The sequence below is a fragment of the Acanthochromis polyacanthus genome, chromosome 12 (genome assembly GCF_021347895.1).
Source record: "Acanthochromis polyacanthus isolate Apoly-LR-REF ecotype Palm Island chromosome 12, KAUST_Apoly_ChrSc, whole genome shotgun sequence".
NCBI lineage: Eukaryota > Metazoa > Chordata > Actinopteri > Pomacentridae > Acanthochromis > Acanthochromis polyacanthus.
In genome coordinates, this window is record NC_067124.1 from 15213562 (window position 1) to 15228981 (window position 15420).

Here is a 15420-nt window from a genome sequence, read left to right on the forward strand (position 1 = left end):
AAAGAGAAGAGGATAATCCTGTCAGAGAAAATTGTGCTGAAGCCGGAAAATGAGCTGCTTGCCTTTCTGATCTCCTTCGGAAGTGATACCGGCCCATCGGCACATCCTACAGACAGAGGAGACGCTTAGCAGATGAACTTCCCGTCATCTAAATGATAACATATGTGTAGAAAACAATTACTCACAGCAGTGTTGATCTTGCCGTTCTCATTAGTCATGCTGTCTCTGTGGTGCAGGTTGGCAAAGGGCTTGGCTGCTCCCCACGACTCCAGGTAGCGGGTCATCCTCACTGAGGCTCTCATCTTCGCTCCGTCCAGAGTGTGTCTGGGTCGGTAATGATGCTGTGGGCTCCGACGCTCCACCTGGACAAACATGGAAGTACTGTCATTTCCTCATATTTCCTTCAATGTGCAATATTTTGTTTACTGAATGCACCATTTGTACCTTTGGGATGATGACCAAATAGGTGATGACTCCATGTTCCTTCAGATAGGGATCTCGTTCTTGTCCTTCTCCTTCTTCCACCTTATAGGCACCATTCAAGTGCTCCAGTGTCACCGAGGTTATGTGGACTCTCCTGGTAATGAACAGTTAATTACTGTATTAATATTATTCATTAACGTTTGGTACGTGGCTTTCATAGTAATAACATAAGTGATAACTTTCACAGCTATGGCATGTCCCTGTGAGTCAAACAATTACTATCAAAAGTGTGTAGACATCGACATATTTTTGCTCCTGAATCAAAAATGTTTGAGTGCAAACTGGAGCATTTTGGCAGAGCACTAGTTGTTTTTCACTACTCTGAGCATGCTAGCTGGGATAGCCTCAAAATCTAAGCCAGTTTTGTCTGTCAAAGTCAGCTTTATCATCAATTATTTCATATGTACATGTAATACCAAAGATCGAAATTATGTTTTACAATCCCAATAAAGTTGTGTCAAACAAAATAGATGCATCCTCAGTGTGGATAAAAAGAGAAAAAAGTTGTGTTACTTCATGCAGTTCTAAAGCTGAATTGCACAGCTGGCTTAATTGGTTATTTTCTTTCTTTCTGAATAGGTGCACTTTTCTTAGTGGACATTTATATACTTATTTTGCAATGTTTTCTTGTTGACAGTATGTAGCCTTTATTTGAGTTAAGTGTTACAGTAAGAAATGTGCCCGATTAGACACTTAAATTAAAAGGAAAATGTCTTCTTGTTATGTCTTATTTTCTCTGCTGTATAAAAGCTTAATGTGACCATGAATTTTATGTTATGTTACTAGCTTTTAGATATTCTTCTGGGATCTTTTATTGAGGTTAGAGGGTAACCAACCAGAAAAAAACTGTTGTAGATATAATTTGATATTAAGGCTATTGCATAGATTCTCTGTATGTCTGTTTTACTTCCTCTCAACTCACCCTGGTACACCTCCTGCCTCCATGTGATTGGCCAGCGTGACATCATGTGACCAGACATCATATTGCCATTTCTGAAGTCCAATAACTCCACACAGCACGTTCCCAGAATGCACGCCAACACGCATGTTGATGTCGACCCCTGTGGCGTCTCGCACCTTCCTGTCATGAATCAAAGATGAGCCGTTGTTAAAACTGAAAGTAGGAAAACCATCACTCATAGCATCTACCTTGTAAGAAAATAACAACACATTTTTCACTTTCTAAACTAAATGAATAAAATGGAAATCTGCCACAGCAATAACACTTCAAGTCTGTTCCCTGTCAGAGTAAACCAAGTGTGTCTATACATATGCTAATGCTTGTTTTCAGCTTCTAATTATTGGATTAATCTGGTTGGATCTGATAACTGATGCTTACTTGATGGCCTCACACATATCCAGACCCATTTTCACGCAGTTTTTCGCGTGGTTTGACAGTGACTCTGGCAGGCCGGACACACAGTAGTAACAGTCACCCAGGATCTTGATTCGCATACATTCATTTTCCTGCAAACAAAAAGGTGGAGCATTTGTTCTGATACACAGGGCTAGGTAAAAGTCCCATTAACAGAAACTACAGACATGTCATTTACATTAATCACTGCTTCATATTCAACATTCCATGTGAACTTTGCTGTGGTGTCCTCTATTGATTTATCAACTTTGGCAAGTAGAACAATTGTAATCTTTATTTTCTATCATTAGTCTGTCCATGTATGATGAACATCAGTGGAAATCTTAGTTCAGAAATAAGTTTGCGCTCTTTGATTTTGAAAGATTGATATCAAAACCTGATTTTTGTTAAAACATCCACTGCATAAAATGTATTATAAATTTAATGAATGATTTTGGAACGCTGTTTTCACTCCTCTCCTGAAAGTGGAAGGTTTTACCTCAAGTCACCTAAAACCTGACTTCAGGGAGTTTAAATGTGAGCAGGATGTGTGACATTAAAACTAATTTGGGAGCCAATCAAGGTCCAATAATTAGGTGTGATGAGATAACTTGAAGCTTGCATTACACTGAGAATGAACTCTCAGTGTTTGTGTTTCTGCATGAATGGAGAAGATGTACTAGAGGCACAGATGCCATTTCTAAAATGTATAATCAAGTACATAAACTTTTTTTAAAAAATCTTTTTTAGTTATTTTTGGTAAAACCAGTATTTCAGACACACATCATTCAAAGCAGAATGTTGTTTTTTATTTTTCAACATGTCTGCAGAGGATCTTTAAGCCTGAAAAGAAGATTTTACCCTTTAAAGATGTAACAGTGAGTGAGACATACATTACATTCACATGTTTTTAGACACTCTTCAGGTTCCCACATTTTGTTTTAATTCTGACTCGACTCATCTTAAATGGATTTATTTTACTATTTCCTTATGAATCTACACACAAGTATTAAGAGCCTTTGTTTGACACTTGCAATTGAACTCTGGAGCATCCCTCTTCAATTAATGGCCCTTGAGATGCTTGTACAACTTGACTGATGTTAACCTTTTCCTAATTGAATTTATTAAACATAATCAGAAAAGGCACAGATCTGTCTACATAAGGTCTCACAGCTGATGGCATATGTCACAGGGAAAAAGCAATCAATGAGGACAAGAGAATTATCCATAGACCTGTGAGACAGGACTGTATCGAGTTACAGACGTAGGGATGTGGTCACCCAACCAAACTGAGCAATCAGGGATGAAATAGGCAATCAAGAATCCAGTGATCACTATGAATAAAATCCATTGTTTCTTGACAGACCAACCAGAACAACAGTAATCAGTGTAGCACTCTACCAATCAGGCATTAATGGTTTAAGTAAAATGGAAGCCATGCTTAACTAAAAGGTACATGGCAGCCACTTGTAGTTGCCAGAGTGACTGTCATGACTGTCACAATGGAATATTTGAAGAGAATTGGGCACAGAAATCCCCTCATTAATACCATCCCTACAGTCAAACATGGTGGTGGCAGCATCATGCTTTTTTTTTTGAAACAAGGAATGGGACACTAGTCAGGGTAGAAGGAAAGATGGACGCAAAAAAATCTACAAAAAATTCTGTATGAAAAACCTTTTCCTGAGTGCTCAGGATCACGGGATGGGGTGAAGTTTAATGTTTTAACAAGACAATGACCCAAAGCTCAAGTAAATATCTGTGGATATCCTGGAGTGGATCTCAGAGTCCGATCTAAACCTGTGCACCAGTGCTCCCTATCCATTCATGTTGAGCATCACTGATTCTACCAAGAAGAATGGGAAAAACTTCCAAAATAAAGGTGTGCGAAGCATGTGGGATGATTCCCAAAACGACCTGAGGCGGTCAAAGGAGCTTTAACCGAGATTGTCCAGTCTTTTAGTTTTTTAAAAACTCTAAAAACCTCTTCTTTTTTGTCAATGTGGAGTACAGGGAGTAGACTGATCATGAAAACAGTCACCATTCAGGATGCATCTGAAACAAAACAAAATGTGTAAAACCTGAAAGGGTCTGAAAATTCCATGCTGTAGCTTACAGCTTAGCTAAGTGTAACACATGAGTTCTACTATTTAGTATCCAGTGAATGAGCAAAGTTGTTACTTGTTAGGATGTATTAATTAGTGAAAAGAATCCAACAATAAAGTATTTACCTTGGCAATTTGGTCAAATTTGCCAAACAGTTCGTTTAACATGTGAACAAGCTCTCCAGGTGAGCAGTCACTGGCCAGTCTCGTGAATCCTACGATATCAGCATAAAGTATACTAGAGATGGAAAAAAACATAAGTTTAGGAGTTTTATACACTTTCCAGGAAAAAAACAGACATTTTCATAACCATGAATATACATTTTCCTGTTATATATGTAAACATACGTATACATATTCTACACCTTTACAGAGCTACTTATTCATACAAGTAGAAAATCTGAATAAATATTACATGCCTGACATTAGTGTGTCTCTGGACATAGAGGTTGTGAAAATTGTTTGTGTTCTCAATCTGACCAAAGTTGGGACCCTTAAGTCTCTGGATGATTTCAGCTTTCATCACACGGGCGATATGAGCCGGCAGCAGAGACAACAGCAGACGCTCCTAATGGCAGAAATACAAAGAAATCAGTAGTACAAGCACAGGGATGGCAAGGAAAGTCAAGGAAAAAACAGGTTCATAATTACACTTCAAAACAATCTGCATCTGAAATAACTACTCCAAGGGTTAATTTAGGACACCATGTAATCTTTGAATGTTTAATTAACAACCACTTTATTAAGTGTGACAAAGTTGTGGCTCAATTAGCTGGTTTAATTACATCATTACACATACCGCACAACATATGTAAAATCATGCACAACAATTAGATGAATTGCTTTGGAGTATACAGAGCTCTCATAGGAGCTTATGTAATTTTCCCACAGTTTAGATTTTAGCAACAAAATATCTTTAAGATTCAGATTAAATTCTATTATCAAATTATAATCACCAGAAACCTTGACTTGTCAATGAAAATCTTTACATGAGTGTGTAACTGCATTCAGTCAGTGTAATTTTGGAGTACAGACCTTTAGAGACAACAACACAAAAATCTGTCACCATCATGTCATCAGCCACCATTAACGCTTCAAGTGCTGAATGAAGGTCAATTCAATACTAGCAATACCAAGAAACAATTGCTGTTCCATAATTTTATTGCCACCCAGCAGAAGTCAAATTCAGTCCTCATTTGTGTTATTTCCTTTCGTATTCACAGGTAGCTTAACCACTTCTCTATTTTTTTTCCAACACTACTGTGGGTTTTACTCTAACATCAACCTCCTCAGAAGTTAGCAATGATCCCCTCTTTGGGTGAGGAGAAGTTTTAAATGGAGGAAACACTTAAATTAAGCCAATGTCACCTCCAATTTTTGACAACCACTGATCATCTCACGGCAACACTGCTGGAGCTCAGAGGTTCTTTGTGAAAGAGACATTCATTGTGGCGCTGCCAGAGATTTGGGTTTATGATGAATTCGCATAAACCCGTTTGGACCACTCAAAACGAAAATGTATGCACTTGCTGTACTGCAGAGCACTTTGGATAAAAGCATGCAGCAAACAGCATATATTATGAGAGCACTGAGCGCCCGAGAGAAATGTGTCTCTGCACAGTTACTACCATCTGTCACAGGCAGCAGCAACACTCCAGGGCTACTGCGAAACACTCCACCCAAGACATTTTCATCTTCACTCATGGCACTTCTAACCACACTAGCTGAATTCACCATGGGGAAAACCAGCTCCACCCCGAAGCTGGAGCTTTCACAGCAGCAGCTGGATTCCCCCTCATCTGAATCAACAGCTCCCTAAAAGTTACAACTACAACAGCTTGAGTGAAACGCCAACTACAGCCAAGATTCTCACATCATTAGACCTTTATCAACACCTTGCTAAGATCTCACTGATTGAAAGTAATCTGTTCATGTAAAGCATGTAGTGAAAACCCAAAGGCGCACACATGCATACAAAGGTCATGCATAGAAGAACTTATTGCTGTAGTGGATGTAACAATCACACACACAAAAATATAAACTGTAAATATGCAGATAGTGTTGAGCATAACAGACAGACCACAGAGTGAAAAACACTAATTAACTGTAGATGAAAATAAAGTAGCAGATATTTTTGTATCTAATCTTGTTATTCAACTGAAAACAGACAGTAGTCAGAGAAAAGCTTTTAATACAGATAATTTAACACATGCAGGCTCACAAACACAATAACTGATGGTATTAACAATCACCACATTGTCTAAAATGCAACCTGACACAGATCCTTTTGATTTCTGTCCTTTCCTAAATCCTTTCCTAAAAACAGAAAAATACTCAGACAGAAACTGGAATGTGTAAAAAAAAATATATTCAACTCAGTGTACTAAACTGTATAAGCAAATCCAATTAGCAAATAATATCAGAGCTAATGTCTGAAATTGGACACCTATTACTGCAATTAACATCACCATCATAACACCAGCATTACTACAGACACACTGGTAACAAGCACTTATTGACCACTTTACCTGCTGTCTCTTCTCAAACTCCAGTTTAATTGGGGACTTGATGCAGTTGCAGGTGTCCTGGTAAGTTTGTTTGAGTGCCAGCTCCATCAGATGCTTGTGGTACGCCCCAGCCATGTTGCCACACATAAAAATGATGATATTGGCCAAAATCTGTACGGAAAGAAAGAAGAAAAACAAAGCTATAGCCAAATATAAATATGTAACAGATAAAAGTTGTTGCTAAGATGAAAAATATTTAAGGCTGAATGGGAATACTTGAAAGAGCACAATCAAAGCTATTTGTTAGTAAGTCATCTACATGAAGTAAACAGGCAGAATAAGAAAAAGACATTTTATCCAGAGTGGTTACAGTTTAAGTAAATTATGCTCTTTAAACCAATTATCACACCATAAAACAACTGTTCTCTCATGCTCAATATGAAACTGCTGATATGCTTTTGTCACCTAGCCCTGCAGAGGCAATAGGCTTATGTGAAGTGGATCCAAGGCTTAAGAAAAACAACTTGAAAATACAACAGAATCTTTTTCTCAACGGTGCTTATCCATGGATCAACATGCAGCAACGTGCTGTATTTGAGTATACTGTGGCAAATACACCGATCAGGCCTAACATTATGAACACTGACAGGTGAAGTGAATAACACTGATGATGTCTTCATCACGGCTCCTGTTAGTGGGTTGGATATATTCGACAGAAAATGAACATTTTGTTCTCAAAGTTGGTGTGTTAGAAGCAGGAAAAATGGGCAAGCATAAAGGTTTGACTGAGTGTGGCATAGGCCAAATTGTGATGGCCAGACAACTGGATCAGAACATCTTCAACACTGCAGCTCTTGTGGGGTGTTCCTGGTCTGCAGTGGTCAGTATCTATCAGAAGTGGTCCAAGGAAGGAACAGTGACAGGGTCATGGGCGGCAAAGGGTCACTGATGAACATGGGAAGCAAAGGATGACCTGTTGGGTCCAAAAGACGAGCTGCTGTTTGTTGCTCAAATTGCTGAAGAAGCTAAGGCCGGCTCTGATAGAAAGGTGTCAGTGTATCGCAGTTTGTTGTGTATGGTGCTGCATAGCCGCAGATCAGTCGGGGTGCCCATGCTGACACCTGTGCACTGCTGAAAGCGCCACAATGAGCTTCAGAACTGGACCATGGAGCAGTGGAAGAAGATGGCCTGGTCTGATGAATCATGTTTTCTTTACATCATCTTGATGGCTGGGTGTAGGTGCTTACCTGGAGAATACATGGCACCAAGATGCACTATGGGAAGAAGGCAAGCTGGTGGAGCCAGTGTGATGCTTTGGGTACTGTCCTGCTCGAAATTTTGGATTGGTATTCCCTGATGGCTATGGCCTCTTTCAGCATAATGCGCTGTGCCACACAGCAACAGTGTTTCAGGAATGATTTGAGGAGCACAACGAGTTTGGGGTGTTGACTTGGCCTCCAAATTCCCCAGATCTCAATCCAGTCAAGCATCTGTTGTAATATGCTGGACAACCAAGTCCGGTCCATGGAGGCCCCACCTCCCAACTTACAGGATTAAAAGGATCTGCTGCTAACATCGTGGTGCCACAGCACACCTTCAGGGGTCTAGTGGAGTCCATGCCTCTGTTCAGGGCTATTTTGTCAGGAAAAGAAGGACCAACACAATATTAGGCTGGTGGTCATAATGTTATGCCTTATCGGTGTAAATTCACAGCTTTCATTTTCTTATGCATTAGTTTTTCAAGAGCTTTTGTGCTACAGTTTCTTGATAAATACAAATGAGTTTATTAAGCAACATTTAGAGCCAATGTTGAAATAGAACTCACTATTTCTTCCACAGTAGCTTCTCTAATTGCCAACATTGACAAATCTCATGTATCAACAAGATAGCAATATCTTGTGATTTCTTCTTTTTTGTGTGTCTGCTATCAAATTAATATCATTTGCAAGAGAGCGCACTCACTCTGCAGCCAGCAGCATTTATATAACTAACTCTGTTTAAAACAGACAGCAGAGATGATCTCAGTGTCAACAGTTCAAGGTCTGCCATGTCTGTCTGATCCAGCATGTGTGTTTTTTTTTTGTTGTTGTTGTTGTTTTGGTGTCTTTTTTATGTTTCAGGACTTTTTAGGTTATGGTATGGTATCTGTATCTCTATATCACACAGACACACACAAAAAAATCAACTGAATGGATTGCAACAAAAATTATGCTTTATTACCAGAGGATGAATTCTGATGTATTTGTTTTTTTCTGTTGTGATCCCCTCTCTTTTCATGCAAACAAGATATCAAAATTCCTTTTGAAACCAAGATCCTCCATTGTAAGCATGATTCTCATTCCAATTTTAACTCTTGCATATCATCTGAGATATTCTCTCATGTGAAGCCACATAATAAAGGATAAGTCCTCATTTTTGATTCGGGAGACGCCACATTACCTTCGCTGCTCCACTAGTTTAATGACTTAAAACATTACAGAAGATATTAAATTTTACATCAAATAACCTCATTTTCTGGTGTGTAAAAGGCATTACAACTACACAGATCCACAAATATTTCCGTGTATTTTCACTCTTGTATTCAGATCACCAGGCTTACGCTCACTGTTTGTGCAGCAGCGTTGCTTAAATTTCCCATAGTGTAAGTAATCCTTAAATAAGTCATGTTGGATTGTATTCAGGGGAATTACCACAACAAACAGACACCGTAAATAGAGAGAAAGAAAAAGATGTCCAAAGACAATTACAACAAAAACTCCAATTGTACTGTTTTTTTTTTCCAGCTAATATCCCACTATAAAAGCGGACAGTAACTATGATACATAAGGATAAATGCTAATACCAGGCAATGCTCTTTGCTGTACTAACTGGGTGCAAATTGCAATCTGTGGGAAATGCAGGCTATTTTGTTTATTTTCATTTCAAAAGTGCACTTTATTTCTCAGACATCTCATGCATAACTCATGGCAGCACCATACAAGAAGCTCCATTAGGGGAACAATTACGCTTGGATGTGGCCCAGTGACGACAGATGAATGCATAAAGACCCTGGAACCTTGATAACCTTGACTTCGATATTTTGCATCTTTAAAGCAAATGGACAATTTAACAGTTCTCTCCCACTGCAGTTTTAAATGATTTTCAACCACTCCCTCTCACTCTTTATATATAGTCCTATTCCAATTGCCTGCCTTATCTCATTCTCACCAATTTCACTTCCAGTCTTTGTCTTTCTGTCCTTTCTCTCCGGCATAATGGTGACCTTATTGTCACACTAACCACTGCTCTCTCTTTCCTGACAAAAATGTGCCCAATAGATTTACATCACAGCACCAATACAATTCAGTGACCTTTGCAGAAAGAGCAAACATTTTATTTCAGCAACAATCCTCAGACAGAGCTAAAGAGTGAAGTACAAAACTGCCTGCGTCACGTTTGTGTCAGCTCACAGATATTTACGGCATCTACTGCCCTTAAACAAGGCTAGTTGTAAATGACATTGAAAGACTTTCTTTTTTTTTCAGCAAACAACAAAAAACTCATCGGTTCTCTGTTTTGTATTGGACAACTATTTTGTCTTTATATCCTGGAACAGCAAACTAGACAAACTGCAGACCCAAACACACACTTTATAGGCAGTGTACAGTAAGTTATACCCTTATATTGTTTTTCAACATTAAATTATGGTAGATTTTATTTGGCTTTTTTGACAAGAATTTACAAAAACACTGTATTTCATACTTCAGTGAAAACAGATTTCTACAAAATTATGTCCTTAAAAACATAAAACCTAAAACAGTGATAGTACAAGTATTCAGCTTCTCTCAGTATTTAGTAGATGCACCTTTGGCCACAACTGCAGCGTTGAGCCTGCGCTGGTCTCAATCAGCCTTGCACATCTAGAAACTGCAGTTTCTTTCTTCTTTGCAAAACTCAGGCTTTACAGGGATCATGAATGAGCAGCTTTTTTTCAGATCACATATTCTCTATTTGATCGAGGTCTGATCTCTGACTCAGCCACTCCAGAACATTCACCTTGTTGTCTTTAAACCATCTCTGTGTAGCTCTGACTGGTCGCTTTGGGCCATTGTCTTGCTAAAAATCACATCTTCTACCAAGTCACAGTTTTTTTGCTGACAGCATCAGGTTATCCTCCAGGATTTATCTATATATAAGAACCTGGGTAACAGCTGTTGCAGTCTCTGTCATTTCAGCTGCTAAAGCTTTTAGCTCCTTCAGAGGAGTCATAGGTGTCTCGGTGGCTTCCCTCATTACTGTCTTTTGCACATGCGCTCTAGCCTAGCCGCGCTAGACAACCCACGGCAACGAATTTAATTCTCTGCCCGGGTGGGTCTAGTTACCCTCCATAAGGCTCGAGGCTGGATTCTCCTATAACTGGCCGGACGAATCACCATGAAGTGTAGAGTCAGAAGGCGGGCGTAACTAAGTGACGACAGAGGCGCAACGATTCTGACAGAAACAACCGGAAACAACTAGCCTAGCCGCGCTAGACAACACACGGCAATGAATTTAATTCTCTGCCAGGGTCGACAACAAAAACGACAACAGTCGTTGAGCTCCATTAGCACCGACTCTGAATAGTCTGTCTGTTAACATGTCTGTAATATACTTGAGCTTCACCCATTGACTGTATAAATAAGGCTTCGCCGAACTACCGCATCCTCTGATTTCCGGCACTCTAGGAGCCTATTCATTGCGCTGATTGGTTGTATACCTACCCAATTGCTGCAGAGTGATATGATAGACAACCTTTTAGCCCGCCTCCCTCCCTGTCGAGCGTGCCTAGACCCTTGTGCCTTCAGAAACATGGGTGTAGCGTGGCTAGGCTACATGCGCTCAGTTTTTGAGCATTTATTGTTCTAGGCAGCTTTACGCACGTGCCATATTCCTTAGATTTAATAACATTTTCATAGAGTTGCTTGGAGTGTTCTGTTGTCTTGATTTAAAGTATTTTTTTGTAAATTCCCAATGGTCAAATGTGCATCACTTGTGCAATCACTTATTTTAGGTTTTATATTTTTAATGGCACTATTTTATAGAAATGAATTTTCCCTTTTAGAATGTTTTGTTTTTTTCTATTTAAATATTTGCCAAAAAAAGCCAAGTTATATTTACCAAAATTACATGTTGATAAACCAAAAAAGGGGTAAACTTCCAGTCAGGGTGAATATTTTGCTTTTCTGTATGTAAATATACTACACATAAATCATTTCTACTTTTATATACTCAATAAAAATACAATGACGCCTCTTTCATAACCAGGACCTACAACATGCAGTACCTATAAAACAATTCACAATATATAACGCACCCAAACATACCCTCACTGATAAGGCTGTTTTATAACTGAGAATAAAATATCAAACACTACAGCAACAATCTGCCCGACTCTCCTTTATAGTTGACAAAAGCAAACATCAGGGGCAGAGAGCAAATACATGAGTGTGGTCTGCTGGCTGGGTTTATGTTCACATCTATTCAGTGTATCTGGGACAGACGTCCCTCTTGATGTCCAATGAATTTATTATCCCTCCCCTGCACATTTCCTAACACTGAAAGAAGACAAAAAATTGGTGTGTTGTTTTTTTTGTTTTTGTTTTTTTAAAAAGGCGTAACAAGCCCAGTTTCGTCCATGGTCTTCTCTTTCCCATAAAAAGTCTGACCAAAAAATTCTAACTTTGTGCTGCACAATAGTGAGCATAAGGTTCAGAGATGTACGTTGAGTGACTGAAAGCAGCATAAAAAGATGGGCTCTGGCCTTTTGTAAAGAGCTTTGTCAAGGGTTTTCAACAGTCCATATATAGTATGCAATATCTTACCATTTCAAGTTAAATAATTCGAAGTCATCATCATATATTTTGAGAATCTATTGAGCCACCCATTCATTCTCTCTTTATGTGGCTGCCAATAAAAAATTTTTATAGGCCTACATAACCCAAAAAAGCAGATGTTCTGGAAACCTTTGTGTAACACTAGATGTAAATTACTACATCTTGTGGATAGCTAGAGTGAAAGAAGTCAAAATGAATCAAAAACCTGTGGAATAAAACAGGTTGTTTTTCACAGCAATGTCAGTAAAGTTTAATTTGCTGTTTCCTACAAACATTTTTTTCTTCAACCACACGTCTCACCAAAGTACAAAGACGGACTCATTCTTTTTTTAGACAGAAAATCTGCAGTTTGATATTTTACTAAGTGTTCAACAGCTTCCATTCAGGTAACATGGGTGCTACTCTATTAGCGGACATCTGTTGGACAAGACACTGACAGCCTCCGGATAATCCCAAAGGTGGGATGTGTGAACAGACTGGCGGTGCATCATTCGTACCTCACTGGTTCCCAATTACAGATAACAGCAGGGTTTGGTGTGAGTGACCTCTCAAGGGCTTTGAGTTCTGCTGATGGATTCTGGGATTATTTAAATCAGAGAACATTGCCTTGTGATGGCTATTATTGTTATGTTACTACTATGTATAGAGGAAGAAAACCAACATCAGTGAGCTTCCAAACCCACTTTTTACGACCAGTAATGACAGACAAAAAGATGTGGTTTCATGATCTCCCCATTAGAAATTACTACAAACACAAATGAGCACCAGTAACTGAAAATTGTATATCCAATATTTGAGAAAAGATTGTTAGAAACAAACAGAAAATGTGGTTTCTAATTGGCATATGACTCCACTGCTGAGTATGTATGACAATAAAATATTCAGCTTCAATATATTCCAACTCCTGTATCGTGGACTGCTTCTCATCACTTTATGTCGTTGTTCTGCTCCGCAGCTTTGGTGAGCTTGGCATAGTTACATATGGACCAATTCTAACCCAGCTGCATGTTGTGATTGAAGAGCAGAACAAGGACTTTGGTCACCAGCTGTGTGACTGTGGGAATCGCCACACTCGGTTCAACATTGTAAAGACTGCCAGCCATCGGCCACTGGCCCGACGCTAGAGATAACCTCTGTTCTCTTAAAATGACTCTCTGGAGATTGTGAAAGTGTTTGTAGTGTGTAATCTATGAAGCTGTTTTGGAATAGAAAGTCAATGGTTTTCGACATGAAGAAGTGCTACCGAGTGCCTGTGACTAAGTGGTTTGTTTAATGGACAACAATGGAGCTCGATCACACTGAAGAATAAGCAAAAGTAGCTTTGGACAGTAGGTAATTAGAAGGATACATTTTTTGCTTGTCTCAACCTTTACATTGGATTTGCTAAGAAGCTATCTTTTTTGGAAGAAAATCCTTTGTAATTAACAGGAACAATGCTGACAAAATTAGGTCATTGACCATTTGGCCATCGTTGTTGCAAATGACAACTGAACAATGATACAAAACTGCAGGAGAAAAGTTATGTGTGATGGTCAAAATTATTACAGCCAATACAAACAAAATCAGAGACAGAAATGTATTTCTGTCTTATCTGGATGATTTTTTGTTAATAATATAACAAAATTATTTCCCATTCCTCAAGTCTCTAGGAATACATGAGGATGAAGGAGATGACGAAGCAGGCAAACAACCTCTGAGCATGAAAGCTGCTTGATGCTGCTGAGAAGGTGTCATTTTCATGGCATGTGATGACAGGTGAGATGTTTAAAAGAGTAGGAGGCTTTCTGAAGGAAATTACACCACCAGTTTTCAAGGTCAGGCATCGCTGGGGCCAACTCCATCCAGGAAGCATTTAACTGATGAAAGAGAAAAGTCTCTAACTTTGTCCAAAGCATAAACTATTCTGTGATGTTGTCTGGTCCAAATATGCAGTCTTCTCAGACTGACAAGACATACAAATTGATTACCTTAAAAACCTCATTACTCCTTATACACTACTGGAACACATTCTGACCATCTTAGCGTAACTATTCCGAAGAAGAAGGCAAAAAAAAAGGCAGAATGTGTCAGGCATCTCAAAAAGAGAAGGAAAAAAATGGTTGAAAAAAAAAAGACGTATATTTCATCTTTTTAATGGTCTTGGGCACCATGCGACAACAGTGTGCCAATGTTAAGAAACTCTTGGCATCCAGATTCCCAGATTACTGCCTCCAGCCAACCGGAACTGCAGAATCTCTGAAGACTCACTTATTGAAACACACATTCCAACAAATCAGAGCTCCAAGGCTGGCAGTCAGTCATAAAGATAAGCTTATCTGGCAATACAGGAGTCTGCGTACACTCAGTGAGCCTCGAAGATGAATTTTGAGAGAGAACATGAAGTTACTTGTCCCGTAAACAGGGTTTTCTGATAACAAGAGTAGGATGCCTCAGCAGAATACTCACCCTGCTCATAGCGAGGAAGAGGAAATATTATTTGAATGACAAGTATCTACTCCTCTGATGGGGAAGGAGGGTGGCGCCAGTTTGACGTGAGTATCTTAACCGCCATGCAGCGCTGGCTGGAATAATGATACTGTGGCTTCTGAGGATGAAGCTGATCGAGCATTTCCCATAGTGAAACACCACACTCATGTTTTCAGAGAAGAGGGGCTGAATCAAATTGCAAAGGCATCGCTGGAAGGAGACAGATTGCTGCTCAATTGGAAGTCATGATGGCATACTGGGCTGGATGTGACATAGCCAAGGAATGTATGTTGACTGTGTTGAGGACCAAGTCTGTCTCAGTGTGTAAAGAAAAGTGGAACAGCACTCACTTATCTTATCTATGTTTAAAAAATATATCACAAATAAAAACACACGATCATGAAAAAGTTCCTTGTTCCTGTTACCCAGTCCAATGCATTTTATGGAAAATGAGATGTGGATTTAAGTCGAACCCCCAGCATATAGCATAAATACATCCACCAAGAGATTTAAACACCAGTTTCAGATGTCTGTCAAATATTTAAAGCTCAGCAAGTTGCTTTTTCTGCATTTGACAGCTGTGATTGCTGATCTTCCTTCAATACAGGATATTTAAAGGTACAATTATGAAATGATGCAATGCTTTTCGCACC

General features: G+C 39.1%; 1 protein-coding gene across 1 annotated transcript in view; it reads right to left on the bottom strand.

The window, feature by feature from the left end:
* The window catches only part of adcy2a (adenylate cyclase 2a), a 74477-nt gene that overhangs the window by 28476 nt on the left and 30581 nt on the right, over window positions 1-15420 (bottom strand). Inside the window, exons 4-11 of the mRNA XM_051956999.1 lie at window positions 6471-6620; window positions 4362-4510; window positions 4069-4180; window positions 1823-1950; window positions 1406-1564; window positions 445-577; window positions 186-362; window positions 63-106 (exon numbers count right to left, since the gene is read on the bottom strand). Of these exons, the coding sequence (XP_051812959.1) occupies window positions 63-106; window positions 186-362; window positions 445-577; window positions 1406-1564; window positions 1823-1950; window positions 4069-4180; window positions 4362-4510; window positions 6471-6620 (1052 nt within the window). The remainder of the gene's footprint in view (window positions 1-62; window positions 107-185; window positions 363-444; window positions 578-1405; window positions 1565-1822; window positions 1951-4068; window positions 4181-4361; window positions 4511-6470; window positions 6621-15420) is intronic.